The 26,068-nt window shown below is 42.2% G+C and overlaps 1 protein-coding gene across 1 annotated transcript in view; it reads right to left on the minus strand.

Annotated features, from left to right (window-relative positions):
- The window catches only part of LOC126154484 (espin), a 485,111-nt gene that overhangs the window by 125,899 nt on the left and 333,144 nt on the right, over positions 1-26,068 (minus strand). Inside the window, exon 6 of the mRNA XM_049916140.1 lies at positions 11,652-12,042. Within this exon, the coding sequence (XP_049772097.1) occupies positions 11,652-12,042 (391 nt within the window). The remainder of the gene's footprint in view (positions 1-11,651; positions 12,043-26,068) is intronic.

Below are 26,068 nucleotides of genomic sequence, written 5' to 3' on the forward strand. Positions count from 1 at the left end.
GGGATGGTCGTAACATCACTTCCACAGCGTTACCACTCTTGTGCTGGTTATTTTCAAGTCGCATTTTGCAAACAAGTTCCCGCTCTTGCCAGCTACTCCTGCATCAGCTTAATGCTACAGATAGCATGAAAAGCGATTCAAATTAATCCTTGTTTCAAGAAATGTGCCATGAGAAAGATAAATGACATGCCACGACACGATAACAGCACTCTCATGGATGTATGATGATAGCTTTACCAGTAGTTTACTTCAAAGACGGACGATATTGAAAGTTCACCAGCGAACACTCAAGCTTCAGTCACCGCTAGAGTTTATTATCGGTACGCAAAGACTCTCATTTTCCTAGACTGCATTATATAATACTTTATTTTACATTTATTTGTGTATTAGACGCAAGTCGAGATGGTAAAGTGTATACGAGGACATATGATCATGTCAGAATATTTCGTAGAAAAAGTTAAATCTGAAATACAAAACAATGTCCTCGACTTTAAAAAGCAACACTGGCAGTAATTCAGTCACTGGGGATAGACACCAGGCGCCTTCTACCAAGGAAGTGCAACGTCAGGAACCAGGCGAAGAGTGCTTTACAAGTTTTACAGTTACCCCCACCTCCATACCCATTACATCGTCGAACTCCCACGTACACTGAAGAACCAAACAAACTGGTACACCTGCCTAATACCGTGTCGGGCCCCCGCAAGCACTCAGAAGTGGCGCAACGCGACGTGGTATGGACTCGACTAATGTGTGAAGTAGTACCGGAGGGAACTGACACCACGAACCTGCAGGGCTGTCACAAATCCGTAAGAGTGCGAGGTGGTGGAGATCTCTTCTGAATAATTCGTTGCAAGGCATCCCAGATATGCTCAATGTTTTTCATGTATCGGGAGTCTGATGGCCAGCGGAGGTGCTTAACTCAAAAGAACGTTCCTGGTTCTGCAGCAATTCTGGACGTGTGCGGTGTCGCATTGTCCTGCTGGAATTACTCAAGTCTGTCGAAATGCACAATGGGCATGAAGGGATGCAAGTGATCAGACAGGATGCTTACGTAAGTGTCACCTGTTAGAGTCGTATATAGACGTATCAGGGGTCCCATATCACTCCAACTGCATGCACCCCACATCATAACAGAGCCTCCACCAGCTTGAACAGTTTCGTGCTAATATGCAGGGTCCATGGATTCATGAGGTTTTCCACATACCGGTACACATCTATCCACTCGATACAGTTTGAAAAAAGATTCGTCTTACCAGGCAACATTTTTCCAGTCGTCAAACAGCCGAATGTCGATGCTGACGTCCCAGGCGAGGTGTAAAGATTTCTGTGATGCAGTAATCAAGGGTACACGAGTGGGCCTTCGGCTGCGAAAGCCTATATCGATTATGTTTCGCTGAATGTTTCGCAAGCTGACACTTGATGGCCCAGCGTTGAAATCTGCAGCATTTTGCGTAAGGATTGCACTTCTCTCACGTTGAACGATTCTCTTCAGTCGTCGTTGGTCCCGTTCTTTCAGGATCTTTTTCCAGTAGCAGCGATGTCAGAGATTTGATGTTTTACCAGATTCCTGATATTCACGGTACTCTCGTGAAATGGTCGTACGGGAAAATCCCCACTCATCGCTGTCCCCTCTCACTCGTGCGCCGACTATAACACCATATTGAAACTCACTTAAATCTTGATAACCTGCCATTGTAGCAGCAGTAGGCGATCTAACAGCTGCACCAGACACTTATTGTCTTATACAAGCGTTGCCGACCGCAGCGCCGTATTCTGCCTTTTTACATATCTCTCTATTTGAATACTCATGCCTATACCAGTTTCTTTGGCGCTTCAGAGTATAAAACATCTTCAGGTGTCTGATATCTTAAAAAAATTTGTTAAAACACTTTGTATCATCATGCAGTTCCAAACGCTGACCAGCGAAGTATATCGAGAGAGATAATAAATAAAAGGTAATAATAATATTAATGTACATCTTCTAAAGCAGTCTGAATATCCATACAATCCATCAAAAGTTACGACAATGACATTATTTTGTTACTTTCTCATATAAACCGATAAACACTTGAACAGAAGTGTGATGTGCTGACGAACTGAAAAACGGTCGTATAGTATTGTTGTCTCTGAAACTACAGGCGTAGTTCGGCTCGTGTTTAATTGCAAATATTGCATTATTTCGCACCTCAAATTTCTCTTCACTTAATTTTCGTCGTAATAGTAACTGTTTAGTGTGCTTGATTGTGATAAATGTGTACAGAAGTGTGATATGGTATTGGTGTATAGCGGATCAAACAATCGGATGAAAAGAAACCTTGAAACCTATGCGGACACTTCGCCATTTTCCTACAAAATAGCTACGAGGGAGTCACCATGCTAACCTAACTGTCAAACTGACGGACGGTCAACAAAAGTATCTTATATCATCGTACTCTAACAAATTGCAGAGAGGTTTGTGTTTTTTGCCAAAAACGGAAAAACTTTATTGGTCAGAAATTGTATGCTCTCACCTCTCTTCTCTTTACTGGCTAACTTGAAACTTTTTCCGCGTTGAGGATTCTAAGAAGTTGATTCCGCACTGAATGTCAGAGAGCGATGGCGAATGAGCGACTTCGTCCATAAACGTGGTTTCCCTGGGTGGATTACGTCACTGACAAGACGAATCCGAAGGAGAGCGTTCTGTGTTGTTGTTCTTGCTGTTGTTACTGACCAACACGTTTAGCGGATAGCAAACGTTCCTACTACTCACACACAAAAAGAGAAAAAAGATCCGAAAAAACGAACTTCGGCTTGTCAATTGTCAGCGTTCCGTCAGTAAAAAGTTCTTATAATGACTTTTAAAGGATTGTCTGTAAAGCACAGTGGCCTATCTCATAATTTTCCAGTCAAAACTTTCGACCATAAATATTTACAGAAATCTTAAACATTCTAACCGAGGCTGACAGCTATAATACCTCAGCCGATTGCCTAACATTCTGTCTGAAACCTGTTGCTGCTTCAGCATAACTGGCAGGATGGTCATAACCAAGTACGACAACGCACGAGGTGTGTCACAAAAGCAATGGTTGAATGGTTGCCAATACCCAAAGCTCCTTATAGTGTTGGTGTCTGAGTGATAGCGAGTTACATTAACTCTAGAAATATAAGATCCCGCCGTGTATGAATTAGGGCTAATGATTCAACACCACAGTGCAAACGAACTGCGATGAGACGTAACTTGTTACATCAAATACTCTAAACAGCAATAAGGCACACGATGAGACATAACTTTCTCACGTCAGATATTCTAAACAACAATGAGGCACTTGCGTCATTCAAAATCATCAGAGCCGAGGAAGTTAAAACTAATGTAATCAGCTCAGAAAACGATACATTCTATGCTTTTGGACGAAACGGGTGTACCCTCGATGAATTTCACGTAACCAGGAGCATCTGTAGTATCTGAGGTGTAATGTCAAATAATTTCGGCTCCGCGATGCCCATTCAGACCCAGGGACGTGGAAAATAGGCATTTAGCACGGCAATGAATATGTGGTACCACGGTGAAAATTTTTGAACCCTGTACAGCCCTGTTCTCATGCTTAATACTGCCACTCATTGTTTCTCCTCCTTAGATTTTTATAAGATAACCCGTGACCATGCATCTTGTCCTTGTCTATATACGCTCCATATCCCCTGTTAGTCCAGCCTAATACGACACACAGTTAACCAGTATTCCTGTACAGGCCGTACACGCATTTCGTAGATAAACTGCAGTTTTACAGTATCTTAATAATGCGATGAAGTCTTCCATTAGCTTCACGTACAGTGCCTGTGGCCATTACACTTAATACCCGCACAGGTATTTTCATAGTCTGATGCGCTGCAGTTGTGAGTTTCTAAAGATCACAGAGTAATACATTTTCATTTTTTGAGATTATTTCATCTAGTTATGAACCAATAATTATCAATTTTGACGTTGCAACACTTCCTCGCAGGAACGGTACCATCTGTGACATGTCTGACGTTACAACTCAAACTATCCGTTAACACGTTTCATGAACAGATTTCAAATATTAACTCGGTTTGTTTATACCCCACATTCTACAACAACACTTCCGTCATTCTCAGAAGTTGGTGTTTGCAGTAGGGAACACGGGATGGCTGACACAGACGACAAGAGAAGTGCCGCGGCTGTTAGCTGCAGATGGGCGTGGTCTTGCGCACCCCTCCGGTCTGGAGCCTCCATGCGGACGGCTTACCTTCCTCGGCTGCGTCATCCTTGAGCTTCTTTCGGGGGCACAGCAGGTTGCAGATCATGTTGGCCACACACAAATACGCACACGTTGACGTTCACCGGCCATCGCCCACCCGCACTGACCGCTCGTCCGCGCCGGATATCGTCCGAGGCTACGTGAGACGATAATGCGCCTTATCGGCGCAGATAACCACGCTTAACAATAACCCAGGTGCTGATAGCAGATCATGAGAAATCCTCTTGTTATTTCGCCCTGATGTTACGGTCTGTTTTACCAGCCTAATTCGCCTCCGTCCAGGCACTCCATGAGAAACAGCTGTGTTTGGATACGCTATGGGTACTCAGTGAAATTGTGGACTACTGTGTCGCATTTAGGAGCGCTTATAGGACTCCACACTGCTTCAGGAAACATAAACAGCTTCTGATCTCTATTTTAAAAATGTTTAAAGACAACTGTTCAGACGTGTGTGAAATCTTATGGGACTTAACTGCTTAGGTCATCAGTCCCTAAGCATACACACTACTTAGCCTAAATTACCCTAAGGACAAACACACACACCCATGCCCGAGGGAGGACACGAACCTCCGCCGGGACCAGCCGCAGAGTCTATGACTGCAGCACCTTAGATTGAATGTTTAAAGAATTAGTTTTTGAAAGTTTCGTTTTTTCGATTCTTGGGCACTTTGTCGAAGTTATGGAACTGGATTTCAAGACAAATTGCTGACTGCTCCAGTCGTTACAGATAACAGATCCTAAAAATTTATCTGAAGAAGGAAATAAGTTGAAGAATAGCAATATATGAAAATATGTAGTCGACCGACCCCGAAATGACCTTATTGGTCTACACACAACTTTTCGTCCTTTCCAGACAGTTTTTTGCATTTCTAACAAACGCATCTTAAAATAACTCAGCGGTTTCAAACCTAATATAAGTAAGCTTCATAAGAATCACCGGTTCAGAAGGCAAATATTAATTATTCCACAGCTTAGGAAAAACTTACATTAGTAGCTTAGCAGAAACCTACAAAAGCCACGCGCCACGTCTACAACTGAATAACACAAAACATGGTGCCTCTTCTTCTCTTTTGTCACTAGGTTGCCATTTCCGCTTATGTAGGTGCCGCCATCAAACGGATTTGACAAGAAGTTTGTGAAATAGAGGAGGGTGGCCTTATTGGAGACTATGGCCGTATTCGGAGCACCTACCTTATAAGGTCTATTGTAGTTGTGGTCTTCAGTCTGAAGACGCGTTTGCGGTAGATCTCCATAGTACTCTATTCTGCGCCTATCTCTTCGTTTGTCTACATCTCCATCCATACTCCGCAAACCACTGTCAACTGCATGGCAGGGGGTACGTCACACTGTTACAGTTATTGTGGCTCTTTGCTGTTCAATTAACGTATGGAGACGCGAGAAGAATGTTTAACTGCATCTGGGCGCGTAGTAAGTAATCTAATCTTGTTTCCGCGATTTCTATTGGAGGATGTTGTAATGCATTTCTAGATTCTTCACTTACAGTTGGTTGTATAAACTTTATAAGTAGATTTTCATGGTATAGTTTGCGTCTCTCTTCAAGCGTCTGCCAGTTCAGCTCTCTCGCACATTCGTGTGTCGAACAAAGATCGTGCTGTCCTTTGTATACGTTCAATATCCCCAGTGAGTCCTATTTGGTATGGGACCCTCACAATTTTGAAATATTCTGGGATGGGCCGTATGAGTGTTTTGCATACAATCTCTTTTGTAGAAAGGAATGTAAGGAAAGCACTGAAAAGGGAACAGTGAGGATAGCAGATATCAGGGAAGAATTCCCATGCTACTAATGGGAACTGTGCAAGGTAGAAATTGTAGGAGAAGAAAGAGATTGGGATGACCCAACAAATAATTGAGGATGTTGTGTGTAAGTGCTACTCTGAGGCGAAGAGGTTGGCACAGGAGAAGAAGCTGAAGCATGTAGCATTAAACCAGTTGTGATACCACGCTCTCCAGAGGTTGCGGAATTCAATAAATGAAATATTATTAAAATAATGAAAGCATAGGAAGCCTTTGAAATCAGGAGTAAGGGGGAAATATGAATTTATTAATCATTTCTTAATTTTTGTTATTAATTTTATGTGTGATGCATAAGAAGACGAGAGATACTATTAGGCTGGTGTAGAAGTTCGTATCAGTTTTGTTTTGCATGTTGGTATTTCGGTTAGTATGGGATTATTTATCAACTGCCATTCTTTTTATTTTTAGTTCATTGTTGCTATTTGAGTTTACAAATTGTCATTTTGTCATTTGGAAATAGTGAGTGGAGCTGTGGACGCTATAAAATCGTGTGCCAAGTGGAAAAATCGGAACATAGAGCACGGCAAGAAAACGGCCGGCTTTCTCGTTTTAAAGCGTATCCTTTTCTCATTAGTGACTCTTTACGTTCAGGAAGACCATCAAGTTTTGATGAAGATCGTTCAAACGTATTAAGCCGCAATGATCCACTTCAGTGTACTGGAGAATTGGCATATGTGATGAACTGTGATCATGCAACATTTGCATGCAGTGGGGAAGTTTCAAAAATCGGGTGTTAGAGTACCGTGTGCTCTAACCCAAAATCACAAAAATCAGCAGGTGCCCATATGTGCATCTCTGCTTTCTTGTCATCAACTAACTCATCACCGACCATTTCTATCCTACGTCATTACTGGTGGCGAGAAGTAGTGTCTTCATGCTAACATAAAGAAAATAAAGGAACAGCTGAGACCGAAAATAGCAACTCCCCTTACAAAGACCTGAGCGCATCCACAAAAGATAATGTCGTGCATCGGTGGAACAGTGACCGTATGGTGTACTATGAATTGCTTCACCGAGGTGTCTCAGTTGTCGACAATAACTGTCAACAGTGATGGTTTCGCCTAGCAGTCACACTCCAAGAACAACGACCAGGAAGACTGCGTGAAGTGATATTGCTCTGCGATGACGCCAGGCCGCCTTCTGCTAGAATGACAAAAACCAGAATATACGAGCTGGGTTGGGAAATCATTCAGCAGCCACCTTATTCACCTGATATTGCGCCCTCTGATGTTCACCTTTTCCTTCACTACCTTCAAGGAAAATGTGTTCTGTACACGGCTCTACAAGTTCTTCGCCTAATCAAGTGATTTCTACAGTCGCGAAATTGACAACGTACCCCAGCGTTGGCAAACTGTTGTAAACGATGAAGGAGAATATATTGCTGGCGACTAAAGTCTTTGTTATGTGTATCTGTTGTGTTTATTGAACTTATGGAGAAACTCTAAGAACTTATGCACCAACCTAACAAATAGCTAGTGATGATCTGTAGGTGTAGATATATTTTACCGGTTCATTAACAAGGTAATCAGTTTTTCCCAGATAGTGTTTTACTTTAAAAGTTTGCCCTGGTGTAAACTTCAGCGGTGACTCGCAGATAGTCGCAGTTAGTTTCAGCCGTTAGGAGACGTCAGTGCCCGAGCAGCCTTCCCTAAACCTGTGAAAATGAACACAGGTCGGCAGTAAAAAGTTGGTACCTCTTTGGACTGTAGACTGTTTTCTTTCAGTACCGAAGTTTCCAACCGCACAACTATCGGTTGGTGTCGTTTGCTCGTTTGATTTTCTGTAGGCAAAACGCTTCTCCTGTTGTTAGTGCAGTCAGCCTCCAGGTTACACAGACTTACAGCTTAGGAGTCACCTTGTAGTAGTCTGACTAAGATCTCAGAACGACTGTCAGTTTTATGGAAAGAAATAGTTTACAACCTTGTTGCTCACTAGTTTTGGCAATTAGATACATCGGAATTACTATGGTAATTTGCAATTATGATCGCTTCCGCACCACAGACACTTCTATTTTGCCGCTAATCTTCGACATACCACTGCCGTGTACCATCAATAGACGGAATCTCTCTTCTTCGTAGTCTTTTTCCATGTTGGATTTCTGCATTTATTCGCTTCGCATTATTTCTTGCGTGTGATATTTTTTTATGGACGGAGCGCTGTTTTCATTCTGAGCAGTAACAGCATTTCTGCCACAATTTTTTTTTTTGTAATTCATTAGATTTGTGAACCTCGTAATTGCATAACGTATTCTAAGGAACGATGTATCTGTTTACTTGAGTCTGTAGTCAACTCTTAATTCAGGAGAGTTGTGTTGTCCCCTCTGCTTCTTAATTTCAACCATCTTTGGCCATTATTACTGGGATCAAATCGTGAGACCAAGGCACATTAAGCCAGCAGTAGCAAAAGACTTTATTGCTTTAGGTTACAGTCAGGAGAGCGAGGTGGGATAGTGGGATATGTTTTTACGCATTATAGTAAACAGAGATTAAAATGCACTTACAGTGTCTCCGGCTGTTCCGATGCGTGCTTTTGTTGACAGTTTGTTGTCGTTGGTCATAGCCAATCGGGTGAGGGTATAAGAAAGCCATTCAGAGTCACTCAATCTAATGATGGTTTTTCCTGAACATGTCACGATTTCCGAGGTTACGGTTAGGCTGGAACCTAATAGCATAAATTAAAATGCCTCTAGTGAAACGAGCAACAATGAAATTTATAATACTGGTTGTCACAAATATTTGCCAGTTTTTTTTTAAGAAAACTTCAAAAACTTACGAGGTTGAGTTAATAAGATGGTGGTTTCAAAACCTCAGATGTCCTACATAGTCTCCCTCTGCCCCCTTTCCCTTCCATTTGAGTACAACGCACAGAACGTTAATACAAGCAATTGTCAGAAATGTCCTTCTGTGTGATGTTGTTCGACTCGCTTATTTAACCATCAAGTAAGCTGCTGAATTCTGTAAGACGTTCTTTTCGGTAACAACAATTTTTTTCAGAAAAAATTATCCGTCTTTTTTATTTCAATCAAGTTACAGAGGGTGTCCATCGTCGATATTTTTCATTGGGAGTGAAGATGTTGGGACAAATTTTGCACATACTTTTCTCTTCTTAGAAACATTCTGTAGAATGTCTTGAACACTTGGTTTAGAGATGTATCTGACACAGTTATTTCTGGCACAGTAACGTTGACATATGACAGTCACACGACCACTACTTAACATTGCCTACCCACAACTGACTGATCAAATGAGTTGCTTACGGTTCTTTGTCTAAGTTTCCACCGTGGTTACTGTGATGACGTCACTTGTATGTCAGAAGTAAAATCAGTCTCGGAGGTTTCTGGACGGACGGTGTGTGTCACGGCTACAGAGATAGTGGTTCAGTTGGGACCTAACAGCACAGCTTAAACTGGAAGAAAAAAGCAACTACCTTCATTCAAAAAACACAGGAAATTACGAAGGAGTAATGTGATTGGCTACCCACATTCGATTCATAATTCGTCGTGCTCACTTCCTATCACTCATCTCAGGAAAACTTACCGACAGCAGTACGCAACGGAAAAGCCGCAGACCCTGTAACTGCACTTTCGCCCAGATGGAAGACTGATGACCCGCAACGGCACATACGAGGTGTGATAAAAAACTAACGGTAATCTTTTAATTCTGCGGGCTTTATATGTCCGATTTTCAATTTTTTATCTTGCTGGTACAAATATACGTGATGTATTTTTTCCATTTTCAGCTTGTTTGAGTATTTAGTTTATTTTTGGCATTCGGTTTTCGAGTGCTCAGCGAATTTTTACTTTCGGAAAAGATGGATAAAATAATTTGCATTAAGTTTTCCTTGAAAATGGAATAAAGTGCAGCATCGCATTCGAAATGTTGACTGTGGCTTTTGGCGAATCTACTATGAGTAAGACATGAGGTCACGAGGGTCGAGATGACGTTTAAGTCGAAGACCGCCCTGGACGCTCTGGCACACCAATTACGGGCGACAATTTGAAAGAAGTAAAGAAAATGGTTCTCGAAAACCACCGAATTACCATGAGAGAGGCTGCTGACGATGTCCTCAAGTCTTTTGACTGACGGCTCAAACGGCTATGAGCACTATGGGACTTAACTTCTGAGGTCATCAGTCCCCTAGAACTTAGAACTACTTAAACCTAACTAACCCAAGGACATCACACACATCCATACCCGAGCCAGGATTCGAACCTGCGACCGTAGCGGTCGCGCGGTTCCAGACTGTAGCGCCTAGAACCGCTGTTTTGGCTCACGCCAAGCAATTTTTTCGGATCTTATGGACCTAAAACATGATCCGATATTGATGAATTTCGGCCGAAAATGACGTCGCGTAAGCATCGCTCAGGAATTGCTGAATGAAGTCGACAACGACTCAGAACTTCTAAGGAAGGTTGTAACAGGTGAGTAAACATGGATACACGGGTATGACTTGAAAACCAAGGTCCAATCGTCCGAATGGAAAATGCTTAAAGAGTCAAGACCGAAAAAATTCAATAAATTCGATCACATGTGAAAGTTCACGAGTTCCTCCCTTATGGTCGTCCAGTAAATAAAGAATATCATCTGGAAGCGTGAGTGAAGCTGTAGTGTTGGCAGAAGAGCCAACACCGTGTTACTAGAGCAGGCCGAAATGCACGCGTTTTAGTTCACGCAGGCTGGCGTGAGGAGGGAAGGACTATACTGACATGAGGTCTGGACCATGACAAGGAATTAAAATTCAGAAAGTGCACGGAATTAGTTTGATACTTAACTGTAATCCATTAATGATTAACGTCGCTCTTGACGGTACATGATTCACAATATTATCTGTTCAGAATACATTCATAGTAACTGAATATGGCGCCTTGCTAGGTCGTAGCAAATGACGTAGCTGAAAGCTATGCTAAATTGTCGTCTCTGCAAATGAGAGCGTATGTAGACATTGAACCACGCTAGCAAAGTCGGCTGTACAACTGGGGCGAGTGGTAGGGAGTCTCTAGTCTAGACCTGCCGTGTGGCGGCGCTCGGTCTGCAATCACTGAGAGTAGCGACACGCGTGTCCGACGTATACTAACGGACCGCGGCCGATTTAAAGGCTACCACCTAGCAAGTGTGGTATCTGGCGGTGACACCACAGAAGCAATCTGAAAAAACGACCAGAATTGTGGCAAAACCAACTGTGGAAATTGCATCACGATAATACTCCAGTCCGCACGTCACTGCTTGTTCGTAATGCCAGGAGCCACCGTATTCGCCAGACATGACTCCCTGTGACTTTTTTCTATTCCCGCGGCTAAAGATAACCAAGAAAGGACGTTGTTTTGCCACCATAGATGAGAATAAAACAGAATCGCCGAAGGAGCTGAACACTGTAAGGAAAAGTGAGTTCCAGAAGCGCTTACGTGATTGGAAAAAGCGCTGGCAGACGTGTATTATATGTGAGGGGGATTACTTTGAAGGGGTCAAAGATGGTGTTGACCGATCAATATAAGTTCTATAAGAAAACCGAAACTTCCCGTTACTTTTTGATCTTACCTCGTACTGATCCGAAAGAAAGGAAGCAGCAAACTTGTTAGGTACTGACCTGTGACTCCGACGGGTGGAGGCTGTATGTGCTGTTGCTGCTGCTCTTGAAAGAGGTCCTTGACGCGCGTGTGGGGTACGCCGCGCGGGTCGTGCAGGTAGAAGGGGTCGCTGCCGGCCGAGCTGGAGCTGCAGGTGCTGGCGCGACTACTGGCGGGCGCGGGGGCGGCGGCGGCGGCGGGGGCGGCGACCAGAGGGCTCACGTACAGCCCGTCCTGCTGCGGTGGTGGCGCCGGGGCCGTCACTCCGACCGACGACGAGGAGGCGGCGCTGCCCCCGCTGCCCGTGCTGCCGCCGCTGGGCGAGCGCTGCGGGGGCGCGCCGGAGGCGGAGCCAGAGCCGGGCGGGTGCAGGTAGAACGGCTCGCGGGACCCGCACTCCGAGCACGCGCACTGCAACACAAAGTGCTGAGTGTCTCTCTGGTGTAATGAGTCGCTAAAAATGGTTGGCTACAAGATAGAAATTAACTAGCACGTATTTTTAAATCTACACCATCTCCTTCTATCTGTACACGAACAAATTAAAACTCCTTGCCCCAGTTTCTTGTTGTGTGTTTGGATCAGTCTCAAGAACTGCTATAGGGATTCAGATACGTTTTTCATTAACAGATAGACTGATACATATGAAAGAGATATATATATATATATATATATATATATATATATATATATATATATATATATATATATATATATATATATCCATACTCCGCAAGCCACCTGACGGTGTGTGGTGGAGGGTAGCTTGAGTACATCTATCGGTTCTCCCTTCTATTCCAGCCTCGTATTGTTCGTGGAAAGAAGGACTGTCGGTATGCCTCTGTGTGGGCTCTAATCTCTCTGATTTTATCCTCATGGTCTCTTCGCGAGATATACGTAGGAGGGAGCAATATACTGCTTGACTCCTCAGTGAAGGTATGTTCTCGAAACTTTAACAAAAGCCCGTACCGAGCTACTGAGCGTCTCTCCTGCAGAGTCTTCCACTGGAGTTTATCTATCATCTCCGTAACGCTTTCGCGATTACTAAATGATCCTGTAACGAAGCGCGCTGCTCTCCGTTGGACCTTCCCTCTCTCTTCTATCAACCCTATCTGGTACGGATCACACACTGCGGAGCAGTATTCAAGCAGTGGGCGAACAAGCGTACTGTAACCTACGTCCTTTGTTTTCGGATTGCATTTCCTTAGGATTCTTCCAATGAATCTCATTCTGGCATCTGCTTTAGCGACGATCAACTTTATATGATCATTCCATTTTAAATCACTCCTAATGCGTACTCCCAGATAATTTATGGAATTAACTGCTTCCAGTTGCTGACCTGCTATATTGTAGCTAAATGATAAGGGATCTTTCTTTCTATGTATTCGCAGCACATTACACTTGTCTACATTGAGATTCAGTTGCCATTTTCACGCAATTTGGGTGCATATATCCCGAGAAATCAGTACCCAGAATAACCACTTCTGGCCTTAATAACGGCCTTGATACGCCTGGGCATTGAGTCAAACAGAGCTTGGATGGCATGAACAGGTACAGCTGCCCATGCAACTTCAACACGATACCACAGTTCATCAAGAGTAGTGACTGGCGTATTGTGACGAGCCAGTTGCTCGGCCACCATTGACCAGACGTTTTCAGTTGGTGAGAGATCTGAAGAATGTGCTGGTCAGAGCAGCAGTCGAAAATTTTCTGCATCCAGAAAGGCCCGTACAGGACCTGCAACATGCAGTCGTGCATTATCCTGCTGAAATGTAGGGTTTCGCAGGGATCGAATGAAGGATTGAGCCACGGGTCGTAACACATCTGAAATGTAACGTCCACTGTTCAAAGTGCCGTCGATGAGAACAAGAAGTGACCGAGACGTGTAACCAATGGCACCCCATACCATCACGCCGGGTGAAACGCCTGTATGGCGATGACGAATACGCGCTTTCAATGTGCGTTCACCGCGATATCCTCAAACACGGATGCGACTATCATGATGCTGCAAACAGAACCTGGATTCATCTGAAAAAATGACGTTTTGCCATTCGTCCACCCAGGTTCGTCGTTGAGTCATCATCGCAGGCGTTCCTGTCTGTGGTGCAGCGTCAAGGGTAACCGCAGCCATGGTCTCCGAGCTGATAGTCCATGCTGCTGCAAACATCGTCGAACTGTTCGTGCAGATGGTTGTTGTCTTGCAAACGTCCCCATCTGTTGACTCAGGGATCGAGACGTGGCTGCACGATCCCTTACAGCCATACGGATAAGATGCCTGTCATCTCGACTGCTAGTGATACTAGGCCGTTGGGATACAGCACGGCGTTCCGTATTACCTTCCTGAAAACACCGATTCCATATTCCGCTAACAGTCATTGGATCTCGACCAACGCTAGCAGCAATGTCGGGATACGATAAACCGCAATCGCGATAGGCTGCAATCCGACCTTTATCAAAGGGAAACGTGGTGCTACGCATTTCTTCTCCTTACACTAGGCATCACAACAACGTTTCACCAGGCAACGCCAGTCAACTGCTGTTTGTGTATCAGAAATCGGTTAGAAACTTTCCTCATGTCCGCACGTTGTAGGCGTCGCCACCGGAGCCAACCTTGTGTGAATTCTCTAAAAAGCTAATCTTTTGCATATCACAGCATCTTCTTCCTGTCGGTTAAATTTCGCGTCTGTAGCACGTCATCTTAGTGGTGTAGCAATTTTAATGGCCAGTAGTGTACAAAGAAATTGATGTACTTCAATTAAAAATCCTGTTAAACGTTTGAAAATGAATTACACATATTTTTGGCTGTTCTGTAATGATTCATTTTCTTACGATCATGCTTGAGCTCTGTAAATTCATCCAAAGTTCTGGAATTACTATAGCCGTCAAGCACACTGTGTTGGAGCATAAACACCTGAACAGCACTCGAAATCAGCAGTCCCTAAACCAAGAATATCATGATGAGATAAAGTTCGTTTTAACTCAAATCTTAATAAAGTTAACTTAGTAAAATGAATTACAGCTGCCGAAGAATAGCAATACTTTTCGATACGGTCGCCCTGTCGGTTTTAATCAATTCCAGAAAGGGTTTCACTACAGATTTTTTTCTCTTACTCTAGAAGGCGTAGTAATACGAAATTTCTGCTAGAGTTCCCGGGACTTAGTCCTTCTATTTCACTGCTTTGTTTGAAATAATTGTCTTTCATTTCATCATTCAATCTTGTCCTTGCAGTATAAAAATTAGGAAAAATAAGTTGCTTACATCGTAGCACAAATAATACTTTTAGGAGCATTATTTCGTAAGTGTTAAAAGTTCCGAGCGAACTGTGCTTACGGAGACACCTTCGACTACACGCTGTTTTTCTTCTGTCGATGATGTGACTGTAGATGTAAACATAGGTTTTGTAGACAGAAGAAATGTGGAAATTTAATTGTTGACCAGAAAAAAAAACTTTAAAATGATTAATAATGCTTACGAAATGGGGCTTGATAGATGAGAATTTTCTTTGAACAGCTGTGGGCGTGTTAAATTAAAATGTATTCCAGAACAGAGACGTACAGGCGCCAAGCTGTCTTCGGCGCACAACTTATCAAACTCGTTTCCGTCGAGCTGAGAAGAGCAAACTGGTCCTCTCCTCAGCCTTTCTTAGAAGAAGTAAGGGGACCCAGCCGAGGCAGAGCGCCGTTTTATTTTTATTGGTACCAGTTCTGAAGGATAGTTGTTGTGCTGAAACGTGTAGGTGCAAATTGAAGCAACTTTCACCACATTTCATGTCCCAGAGAGACTACAGCGGGTGAATACGTTTGGTTTTTGCTCACCACATCTAACCACATTTCCTCACTTCAGGTTCGACATCCCGCACACGTCGAGGCTATTAACGTCGATTAAATTAGCTTACATTCAACTTAATAACAAGAAACGACGTATGCCGCTTTCCAGTAATACGTGTAGACCTTATCGAAAAGTAAATTACTTTAAATATTTAAAAAAGAACCCGTAATTTACAGTCTCGGAGCTCGTAAAGTAAGAAAAAAACGCTTTCTACTGAGCCAAGCATCCCATACTCTAAGGCCACAGTAGACTACGTCACGTATGATTGTCCTTAGTTGTTTCGTATCATGATAACAATTTGAATATTAAACAGTAAGTTATAAATATGTTAATAAATTCTGGCGTTACTACTTAGGAAATTGCCTAGATCCTGCCAAGGTCAGTAGGTAGTTTCAAATACCAGATGTAAGTATTGAGGCTTTAAATGTCTAATATCCTACGCGTTTTGATTTAAGCAGAAGGAGAAGGCAAGCCGGTTGAGGCCGGGGTCATTTAGAGTCGCGTAACTTCACAGATCCAGCAGCTGTTAAACATTTGTGGACAGAGCTCAGGCATTAGTTACTTAATTTAACTATGAGTTATACTGCGCCACTTGCAAAATCAAATTCAGTCAAAAGATGTCAGAGCTCAGGCAATAAATTTTAAATTATGATAAACAATTACGTGTCTTTCAGTGTATTTCTGCAAAAATTGTATCGAGTTACTGGCAGTGTTTATTGAATTATTCGTTTGTTACTTTTTTCTGCTACTTTTCGATTATCAAGTAATGCTAGTCTGGGTTGCTGAGTCTAGTAAATTTTTACAAAATAGCAGGAAATTTCGTTGATCGGTATGAATGTGGGTATGGTAAGATTCATTTTTAACGATTTCGTTCTAATTTTCAATATATGTAATGGTCCCCCGGTTTATTTTGGCAGCTATCTTAATTGATCAGTACCACATGTTTCCTAAAACTCATGAAGCATAAAGCAGTGATAAAATGTTATTTTGTTCAAAAGATTGACTCGACATATGACCTACTTGAGAGATGCTGATGAGATGTTACAACACTCCAGATCATTTTCTACTGGATAAATGAACAAATTTCACATGTATTACGATCCAAATGATTAAATGAAGCCTCTTTTTGAGAATTTGCAAATGAAATTCACATTAGCCTATATAAAACACTACATTAAAATTCATTGCACTGTCAAGATGCAAGGCATCTACTCTGAATGGACACACAAGACATTCAATAAAATTCCACGTACACGAAATTTGACTGCACGACGGGTGTAACATTTCTTGGCTACTGGCGACAAATGTTATTAGAAACAAATGTTTGAAAGTTGCAACATACTGCGCTTAAGTTGCGAAATAAATTCGAAGAGGAGGCCTGACCATTATGTAAACTCTGAGCACATCTTACCTCGCTGCTTTACCGGGTCGCTCCCTAATAAAGTAGTGGCGTAAGACATGCTAATGGTTGAAACATAACCCTATGGACTTCGTTCATTATTATTCGAATAAAGACGAAACGAGATCTACCATTAAAGCACTGATATAAAATTACAGCCAACCGATTCTAAAAGTACACCTATGGAAGCAAAAACATTTTTGGCCAGGGAAAAGTAATTAAGTGTAAATCTGTGATCGATTCTTGACAAGCAACGGTATTTGACCGATCCATCGTGACTTGAAGCAGAAGTTACCACAACTAAAGCGAGAAAAAGGTCCCCTTACACAAGAACCCTGAGCCTGCTGACATATCGAGTGTTTCGATATCAAAAGTGCATGAGGTAGGCTGTGAGGTAGTTACCCACCCTTCCTCTGCCCCAAAGTTGGCTCTGTGTGCGTAGCTTTTGTTTAGGAGTATAAACTCAAAAAATACCTCGGAGGGGAAAAATCGTTGTCGGATGAGGACTTCATCGGTACAGTAAACAACATCTATACATTGATAAACAGATTCCTTTCTTAAATAAAAAACAAAGGAAATCTTGCTTGAAGAAATAGGTAGAATATGGTGAGATTTTTAAAATTTTTAACTTTAATTTAATTTAATTTTAATTTTTGGAACAATATATTTTATCATACTCGTAGTGAAACCTCTTATCTTACTTCTAAAAGTATCATCTCAGTGTAAAAATTTATATATCGTTTGAAATCAAAAACTAGCACCTCTCAAAGCATACAATGAGTTGCGTGATTTACATTCGCAGTTCGACATCCACGCCATGTATCCAAATTGCCAGGAAGCTTCATGGCAACTTATATTCCGATACGAAGTGAAATTTTTTTTATTTCTTAGTCAGCTTCAGCACGTCCAACATTTCGAGGCGTACATACCTAATGTCATCTCCACAGTAGAAGAAACAAGACTTCATAAACATAGTTAATTGCATTGTTGACCGTGATCTCACATCATCAATAAATTTGTCTGCAGCCTGAAAATGCAGGATACAACATATCTCAGAGAAAAACTACAAGGTTGTAAGGTTAGGGGATCTCTTAGATTGCGAAGTCGACACACGACTGCTAATTCAACGTCCCGGAAAAGTAGCGCTCAGGACACGTCTTCCTTCAAAGAAGCGTTGCGGTAGAACATCAGCCTGCTGAAATAAACACTATTGGCCGATGGTCATCTAATTCAGATATCAGATACAGCTCGATCATGTTAACGTAATCTGCAGCATTAACTTCCTTCGGCAAGAAAAGATGCAATGTTGCAATCAATCATAAGATAACGTATTATCTACGCTCTGTCACGCATCACTTCTCGTACGACGACGCTTGGCTGTCTGAAGCGAGATGCAGACGTCAGGATTTGCAAAGTGTTTAATGCTCATGGAAAGATCACTAATCGAAAATGCACCTCTCTTTTGGGAAATGTTCTCTTCCTCTACGTGTCGGAAGGATATCGTCAGCCATTTCTGTTTTGATCTATTCTCTGATATAATTCTCTTCTTCTTCTTTCGATTTCGGCCATCTTTGGACCACGTTCAACAATTCACTTGCCCGGCTTTTTGATCTTTTTTCCTCTCTTCCCAATATTTCCTCATCATTTTCGAGTGGTTCCTCCTCCGCTCTTCCGACCATTTCCTGTTATTATTCTTTAGTTTCGTTTCTTCTGGAAAACACTTAATTTCGTTCACTATTTGTCTAAACTTTTCCCTGTCCCTGATTGACTCACGGGTGACATTAAAATAGGCCAAATCCTTTTTCACCATCTGTATCCATTTATTGTTGGTTTTTTCGTTCCTGTTACTATGTTCAAACACTTTTCTTGTTAGTCTGTTTCCATCCATCCTCGACAGGTGACCATAAAACGTTAGTCTGCGTTTACGCATTGCCTCACTCACTTTCTCAATAGTTTTGTATATTTCCTTATTACTCTTTAGCTTGTACTCTTCTCCAATCTTTCTCGGTCCTAATATTTTTCTCAAAATTTTCCTTTCTTTCTTTTCCATGTTTTCTATTTCCCCCTTTTTGTTAAGAGTTAGGCACTCCGATGCATACAGGCATTCTGGTCTGTAATTCTGATATAATTCATTGTATTAATAATGGGGCGGTTGAAGATGTTCTCGAAGAGGAATTATACGAGGAATTCGCAGTTCCTATAAAATCCTTCGCTAAAACTTCAATGACGAAACCTGGAAAACAGATCGGGTACATCCAGTGGCTTCACTACTTACCGTAAATCCTCTGCGGTTTATTAATTACCTTCGCTGGCTACTGACACGATTTCCCGCTACCAACACACATTTTTCTGCAGAGAATGTCTGTAACCTTCCTCCATGAACCATGGACCTTGCCTTTGGTGGGGAGGTTTGCGTGCCTCAACGATACAGATAGCCGTAACGTAGGTGCAACCACAACTTAGAAGTATCTGTTGAGAGGCCAGACAAACGTGTGGTTCCTGAAGAGGGTCAGCAGCCTTTTCAGTAGTTGCAGGGGCAACAGTCTGGATGACTGATCTAGCCCTGTAACACTAACCAAAACGGCCTTGCTGTTGTGGTACTGCGAACGGCTGAAAGCAAGGGGAAACTACAGCCGTAATTTTTCCCAAGGGCATGCAGTTTTACTGTATGATTAAATGATGATGGAGTCCTCTTAGGTAAAATATTCCGGAGGTAAAATAGTCCCCCATTCGGATCTCCGGGCAGGGACAACTCAACAGCACGTCGTTATCAGGAGAAAGAAAACTGGCGTTCTAAGGATCGGAGCGTGGAATGCCAGATCCCTTAATAGGGCAGGTAGATTATAAAATTTAAAAAGGGATATGAGTAGGTTGAAGTTAGATATAGTGGGAATTAGTGAAGTACGGTGGCAGGAGGAACAAGACTTTTGGTCAGGTGAATACAGGGTTATAAATACAAAATCAAATAGGGGTAATACGGGAGTGGCTTTAATAATAAATAAAAAAAAATAGGAGTGCGGGTGAGCTACTACAAACAGCATAGTGAACGCATTATTGTGGCCAAGATAGACACGAAGCCCACGCCTACTACAGTAGTACAAGTCTATATGCCAACTAGCTCTGCAGATGATGAAGAAATTGATGAAATGTATGATGATATAAAAGAAATAATTCAGGAAGTGAAGGGAGACGAAAATTTAATAGTCATGGGTGACTGGAATTCGACAGTAGGAAAAGAAAGAGAAGGAAACGTAGTAGGTGAATATGGATTGGGGCTAAGAAATAAAAGAGGAAGCCGCCTGGTAGAATTTTGCACAGAACATAACTTAATCATAGGTAACACTTGGTTGAAGAATCATAAAAGAAGGTTGTATAGATAGAAGAACCCTAGAGATACTATAAGGTTTCAGATAGATTATATAATGGTAAGACAGAGATTTAGAAACCAGGTTTTAAATTGTAAGACATTTCCAGGAGCATATGTGGACTCTGACCACAATCTGTTGGTTATGAACTGTAGATTATAACTGAAGAAACTGTAAAAAGGTGGGAATTTGAGGAAATGGGACCTGGATAAATTAAAAGAACCAGAGGTTGTACAGAGTTTCAGGGAGAGCATAAGGGAACAATTGACATGAATGGGGATAGAAATACAGGAGAAGAGGAATGGGTAGCTTTGATGGATGGAATAGTGAAGGTAGCAGAGGGTCAAGTAGGTAAAAAGAAGAGGGCTAGTAGAAATCCTTGGGTAACAGAAGAGATACTGAATTTAATTGATGAAAGGAGAAAATACAAAAACGCAGTAAGTGAAGCAGGCAAAAAGGAATACAAACTTCTAAAAAATGATATCGACAGGAAGTAAAAATGGCTAAGCAGAGATGGCTAGACGACAAATGTAAGGTTGCAGAGGCTTATCTCACGAGGGGTAAGATAGATACCGCCTACAGGAAAATTAAAGAGACCTTTCGAGAAAAGAGAATCACTTGCATGAATATCAAGAGCTCAGATGGAAACCCAGTTCTAAGCAAAGAAGGGAAAGCAGAAAGGTGGAAGGAGTATATATAGGGTCTATACAGGGGCGATGTCCTTGAGGACAATATTATGGAAATGGAAGAGGATGTAGATGAAGATGAAATGGGAGATATGATACTGCGTGAAAGAGCACTGAAAGACCTAAGTCGAAACAAGGCCCCGGGAGTAGACAACGTTCCATTAGAACTACTGACAGACTTGGGAGAGCCAGTCCTGACAAAACTCTACCAACTGGTGAGCAAGATGTATGAGACAGGCGAAATTCCCTCAGACTTCAAGAAGAATATAATAATTCCAATCCCAAAGAAAGTAGGTGTTGACAGATGTGAAAATTACCGAACTATCAGTCTAATAAGTCTCAGCTGCAAAATACTAAAGCGAATTCTTTACAGACGAATGGAAAAACTGGTGGAAGCCGACCTCGGAGAAGATCATTTTGGATTCCGTAGAAATGTTGGAACACGTGAGGCAATAATGACCCTACGACTTATCTTAGAAGAAAGATTAAGGAAAGGCAAACCTACGTTTCTAGCATTTGTAGACTTAGAGAAAGCTTTTGACAATGTTGACTGGAATACTCTCTTTCAAATTCTAAAGGTGGCAGGGGTAAAATACAGGGAGCGAAATGATAATTATAACTTGTACAGAAACCAGATGGCAGTTATAACAGGCGGGGGACATGAAAGGTAAGCAGTGGTTGGGAATGGAGTGAGACAGGGTTGTAGCCTCTCCCCGATGCTATTCAATCTGTATATTGAGCAAGCAGTAAAGGAAACAAAAAAAAAGTTCAGAGTAGGTATTAAAATCCATGGAGTAGAAATAAAAATTTTGAGGTTTGCCGATAACATTGTAATTCTGTCAGAGACAGCAAAGGGAAGAGCAGTTGAACGGAATGGACAGTGTCTTGAAAGGAGGGTATAAGATGAACATCAACAAAAGCAAAACGAGGATAATGGAATATAGTCGAATTAAGTCGGGTGACGCTGAGGGAATTAGATTAGGAAATGAGACACTTAAAGTAGTAAAGGAGTTTTGCTATTTGGGGAGCAAAATAACTGATGATGGTCGAAGTAGAGAGGATATAAAATGTAGATTGGCAATGGCAAGGAAAGCGTTTCTGAAGAAGAGAATTTTGTTGACATAGAGTGTAGATTTAAATGTCAGGAAGTCGTTTCTGAAAGTATTTGTATGGATTGTAACCATGTATGGAAGTGAAACATGGACGATAAATAGTTTAGACAAGAAGAGAATAGAAGCTTTCGAAATGTGGTGCTACAGAAGAATGCTGAAGATTAGATGGGTATATCACGTAACTAATGAGGAGGTATTGAATAGAATTGGGGAGAAGAGAAATTTGTGGCACAACCTGACTAGAAGAAGGGATCGGTTGGTAGGACATGTTATGAGGCATCAAGGGATCACCAAGTTATTACTGGAGGGCAGCGTGGAGGGTAAAAATCGTAGAGGGAGACCAAGAGATGAATACACTAACCAGATTCAGAAGAATGTAGGTTGCAGTGGGTACTGGGAGATGAAGAAGCTTGCACAGGATAGAGTAGCATCAAACCAGTCTGAGGACTGAAGAACACAGCAACACATGTCTGTAACGGGGTACATGTAGCCTCAAGATGCTGTGTGAGAAGCTGCCTGTATAACTAAGTAGAGGAACTTTGTCGCTAGCGGACGGAGTAGCGTCAAATCTAAAGTATTGCATCAGGATGGGAGGAACAAGACAGTAGTTATTTACAATTTTCTGGGCGGCCAGTATGATAAGGGAATGAAGGTTTCTGCGGCGTTTCAAAGCAATAAAAGCTTCTCTGGTTTCTTGGGCAGTATGGTGTTTGACTTCCACTCTACCTGTCTCCGTGAAGTGGTTGCGGAACTCTTTTACTGGCGGTCGCTAGGGCGGATCCTTAACTGTATTGAGTTCTGAAGTTTCAGTGATCTGGCAACCATAAGCCATTCCACATATTGCGCTTGAATTCAAGCTGATGCCATTATATTCAACATCAGTTACCTTATTAATTCATAATCCGCGTCCAAACTTCGAAAAAGTCTCAACGCGAGGGATCCGAACTACCATGGGAAAATTTAAGGGCTATTCTGTCTTGAAGAATATCAATCCTAAAGCACTGAAGGAAGAGGGGGGGGGGGGTATTCTATTGCTACTTACCTATCGTAAATTTTACTTCTCCAAATTTTAACCAGAGGAAGCATTATTTACTAATTCTGTACTAGTTAAATAAAATTATTAGTTTTCCAGTGGTATGTTACATACAGAAAGTCCCACTTTAAGCCCATAGCAACGGTTTTAGTGCTCAAAATGTTATTGGAAGAGACGTCGTAATGTGTATTCCGCACTAGTTATCAATTATTATAATTATTATAGCTCCAAACTATTTTACACGAAAAATGAGTAGAGATCATTTCAGCTTTAAAGACTATCGTTACAACTTAAGCAAGATCTAGCTCAGTGTTCTGCACAAATTGCTCTTGAGCAGAGACTATAAAACGTCATGGTCAGTCTTCGTCTGCTCGAAGGACAAACTGAGAATTCTTTTCCCCCTTGGGGTTGTTGTAGGTTCTGCCACTGCTGCTCAGGTTAAGTTCTTCAAGCAGATCACAAAAGTATGTTAATGTCAAAATCAGATTCAGCATCATCCACAGTATGTAATTTCAGTTGCACAAGATGAGATTAGAATTGAAAAGGGGCAATGTAATATAAGCTAACCCTCTCTTAACTATGACTGCTTGACGTTTCACTTAAGATGCAACAATAACATAAATTCTAAGAGATAGAACGAATATGCCGACTATTAGAAAACATGCACAACGTTTCTAAATGTTCGTAATTTTTACGACAAGAGCACCAGTAACAGCAAACCACTAGAGTCAGGCAACAAATAATTCGTCTGTTGTTAACACCAATGTTTGATATGAAGGTACTCAAGAGCACGCGTCGTTCGTGTGTCCAAATTGGCGGGAAGAACGAAGAGATAGCAAGTGAAATCGTAAATTTTACAAGGGTGTAGTAATCTAGGGCTATGTATAATTTCCACAAGAGAAGAGAAACCATTCATATCACTATTTCTCTATTAGGCTGAAAATGGTGCATTGAAGCACCGAAACTGGTAGCCATAATATAAATGACACCACAAGGACATCCGTAGATGTTTCATTTTCTTACACAAGTGAACGGCCGAAGTCCCCCAGACCTACAGTCAGAAGTGTGAACATACAAGAGCCAAGATAAATAGTGTCTCCAGCCAAGCATGATGGCCTAATGACAGATTTCGCCTGATGTTATGCAGCCAATGTAACATAACTCTCTTGCGTTTCCTTCTTCATGACAGTTCTCGGCCGCGCTCTGCAGGTACAATGAAGATGCTCCTACAGCGTTTTCGATTAGAAGTAATGGATCACCCATAATGTAATTAGCTCCCCGTGAGTTGCATCTCTGCTCACATGAACCGCTGGCTATGAAGATAACATTTTAGCGCAGACAACGAGCTGTAGATCACAGAAGAAAATTGGCGGAAATCACAGGAAGCTCCCTTCTATGACGGGGGTATTGAAAAGCTGGTGCAATGCTACGACAAAAATCTAAGTCGTAGCGGCGAGTATATAGAGAAGTAGCTGGAAAGTGCATCTAACTGTCGCAAAAAAAAAAAAAAAAGATTTGCACAGTGGTTTCATTTCGAGACCAATCAGACTTCTTTCCGATTAGCCCTCGTATAATCATTAACATTTAACAGATAACAATAAGTATATAATACTTATCGACCCCTGTCAAGAAAAGATACCAAGCATATAACACTTGCCAACCTGTGTCAGAAAAAGATAGCATGCTTATTACATTTGTCAATCCGTGTCAGGAAAAGATAGCCCGCGTATTACACTTGGCTTGTCACACGAGATTAAACAGTTAGAAAAGACAGAATACACTGAAAAGCCAAAGAAACTGGTATAGGCTTGCGTGTTCAAATCCAGAAATATGTAAACAGGCAGAATAAGGAGCTGCGGTCGGCAATGCCTACATAAGACAATAAGTGTGTGGCGCAGTTGTTAGATCGGTTACTGCCGCTACAATGGCAGGTGTCAAGATTTAAGTGAGACTGAACGTGGTCTTATAGTCAGCGCCCCAGTGATGGGACACAGCATCTCCGAGGTAGCCATAGCCATGAAGTGGGGATTTTCCCGTATGACCTTTTCACGAGTGTACCGTGAGTATTAGGATTCCGATGAAGCACCAAATCTCCGATATCGCTGGGGCCGGAAAAATATCCTGCAAGAACGGGACCAACGACGACTGAAAAGAATCGTTCAACATAACAGAAATGCAATCCTTCCACAAATTGCTGCCGATTTCAGTGCTGGGCCTTCAACAAGTGTCAGCTTGCGAACCATTCAACGGAACATCATCGATATGGACTTCCGGAGCCGGAGGCCCACTCGTGTACCCTTGATAACTGCAAGACACAAAGCTTAATGCCCGCGTGTGCCCGTCAACACCGACTTTGGACTGTTGTTGACTGGAAACATGTTGCCTGTAATGGTGTAGGACATGTGCAGTCTGAGTGATACGGGATCCCTGATACGTCTAGATACAACTCTGATAGATGGCACGTACGTAAGCATCCTATCTGATCACCTGCATCCATTAATGTCCACTGTGCATTTCGACAAGCTTGGAAATTTACAGCAGGAAAATGCGACACTCCACACCACCAGTGTTGCTACAGCGTGGCTCCATGAACACTCTTCTGACTTTTAACACTTCCCCTCTCCACCAAACTCCACAGACATAAACATTATTAAGCATCCAGAACGAGATTTACACTCTGCAGCAGAGTGTGCGCTGATATGAAACTTCCTGGCAGATTAAAAAAATGGTTCAAATGGCTCTGAGCACTATGGGACTCAACTGCTGAGGTCATTAGTCCCCTAGAACTTAGAACTACTTAAACCTAACTAACCTAAGGACACCACAAACATCCATGCCCGAGGCAGGATTCGAACCTGCGACCGTAGCGGTCTTGCGGTCCCAGACTGCAGCGCCTTTAACCGCACGGCCACTTCGGCCGGCTGGCAGATTAAAACTGTGTGCCGGACCGAGACTCGAACTCGAGACCTTTGCCTTTCGCGGGCAAGTGCTCTACCAACTGAGCTATCCAAGCACG

Source organism: Schistocerca cancellata, chromosome 2, assembly GCF_023864275.1.
Source record: "Schistocerca cancellata isolate TAMUIC-IGC-003103 chromosome 2, iqSchCanc2.1, whole genome shotgun sequence".
Classification (NCBI taxonomy): Eukaryota; Metazoa; Arthropoda; class Insecta; order Orthoptera; family Acrididae; genus Schistocerca; species Schistocerca cancellata.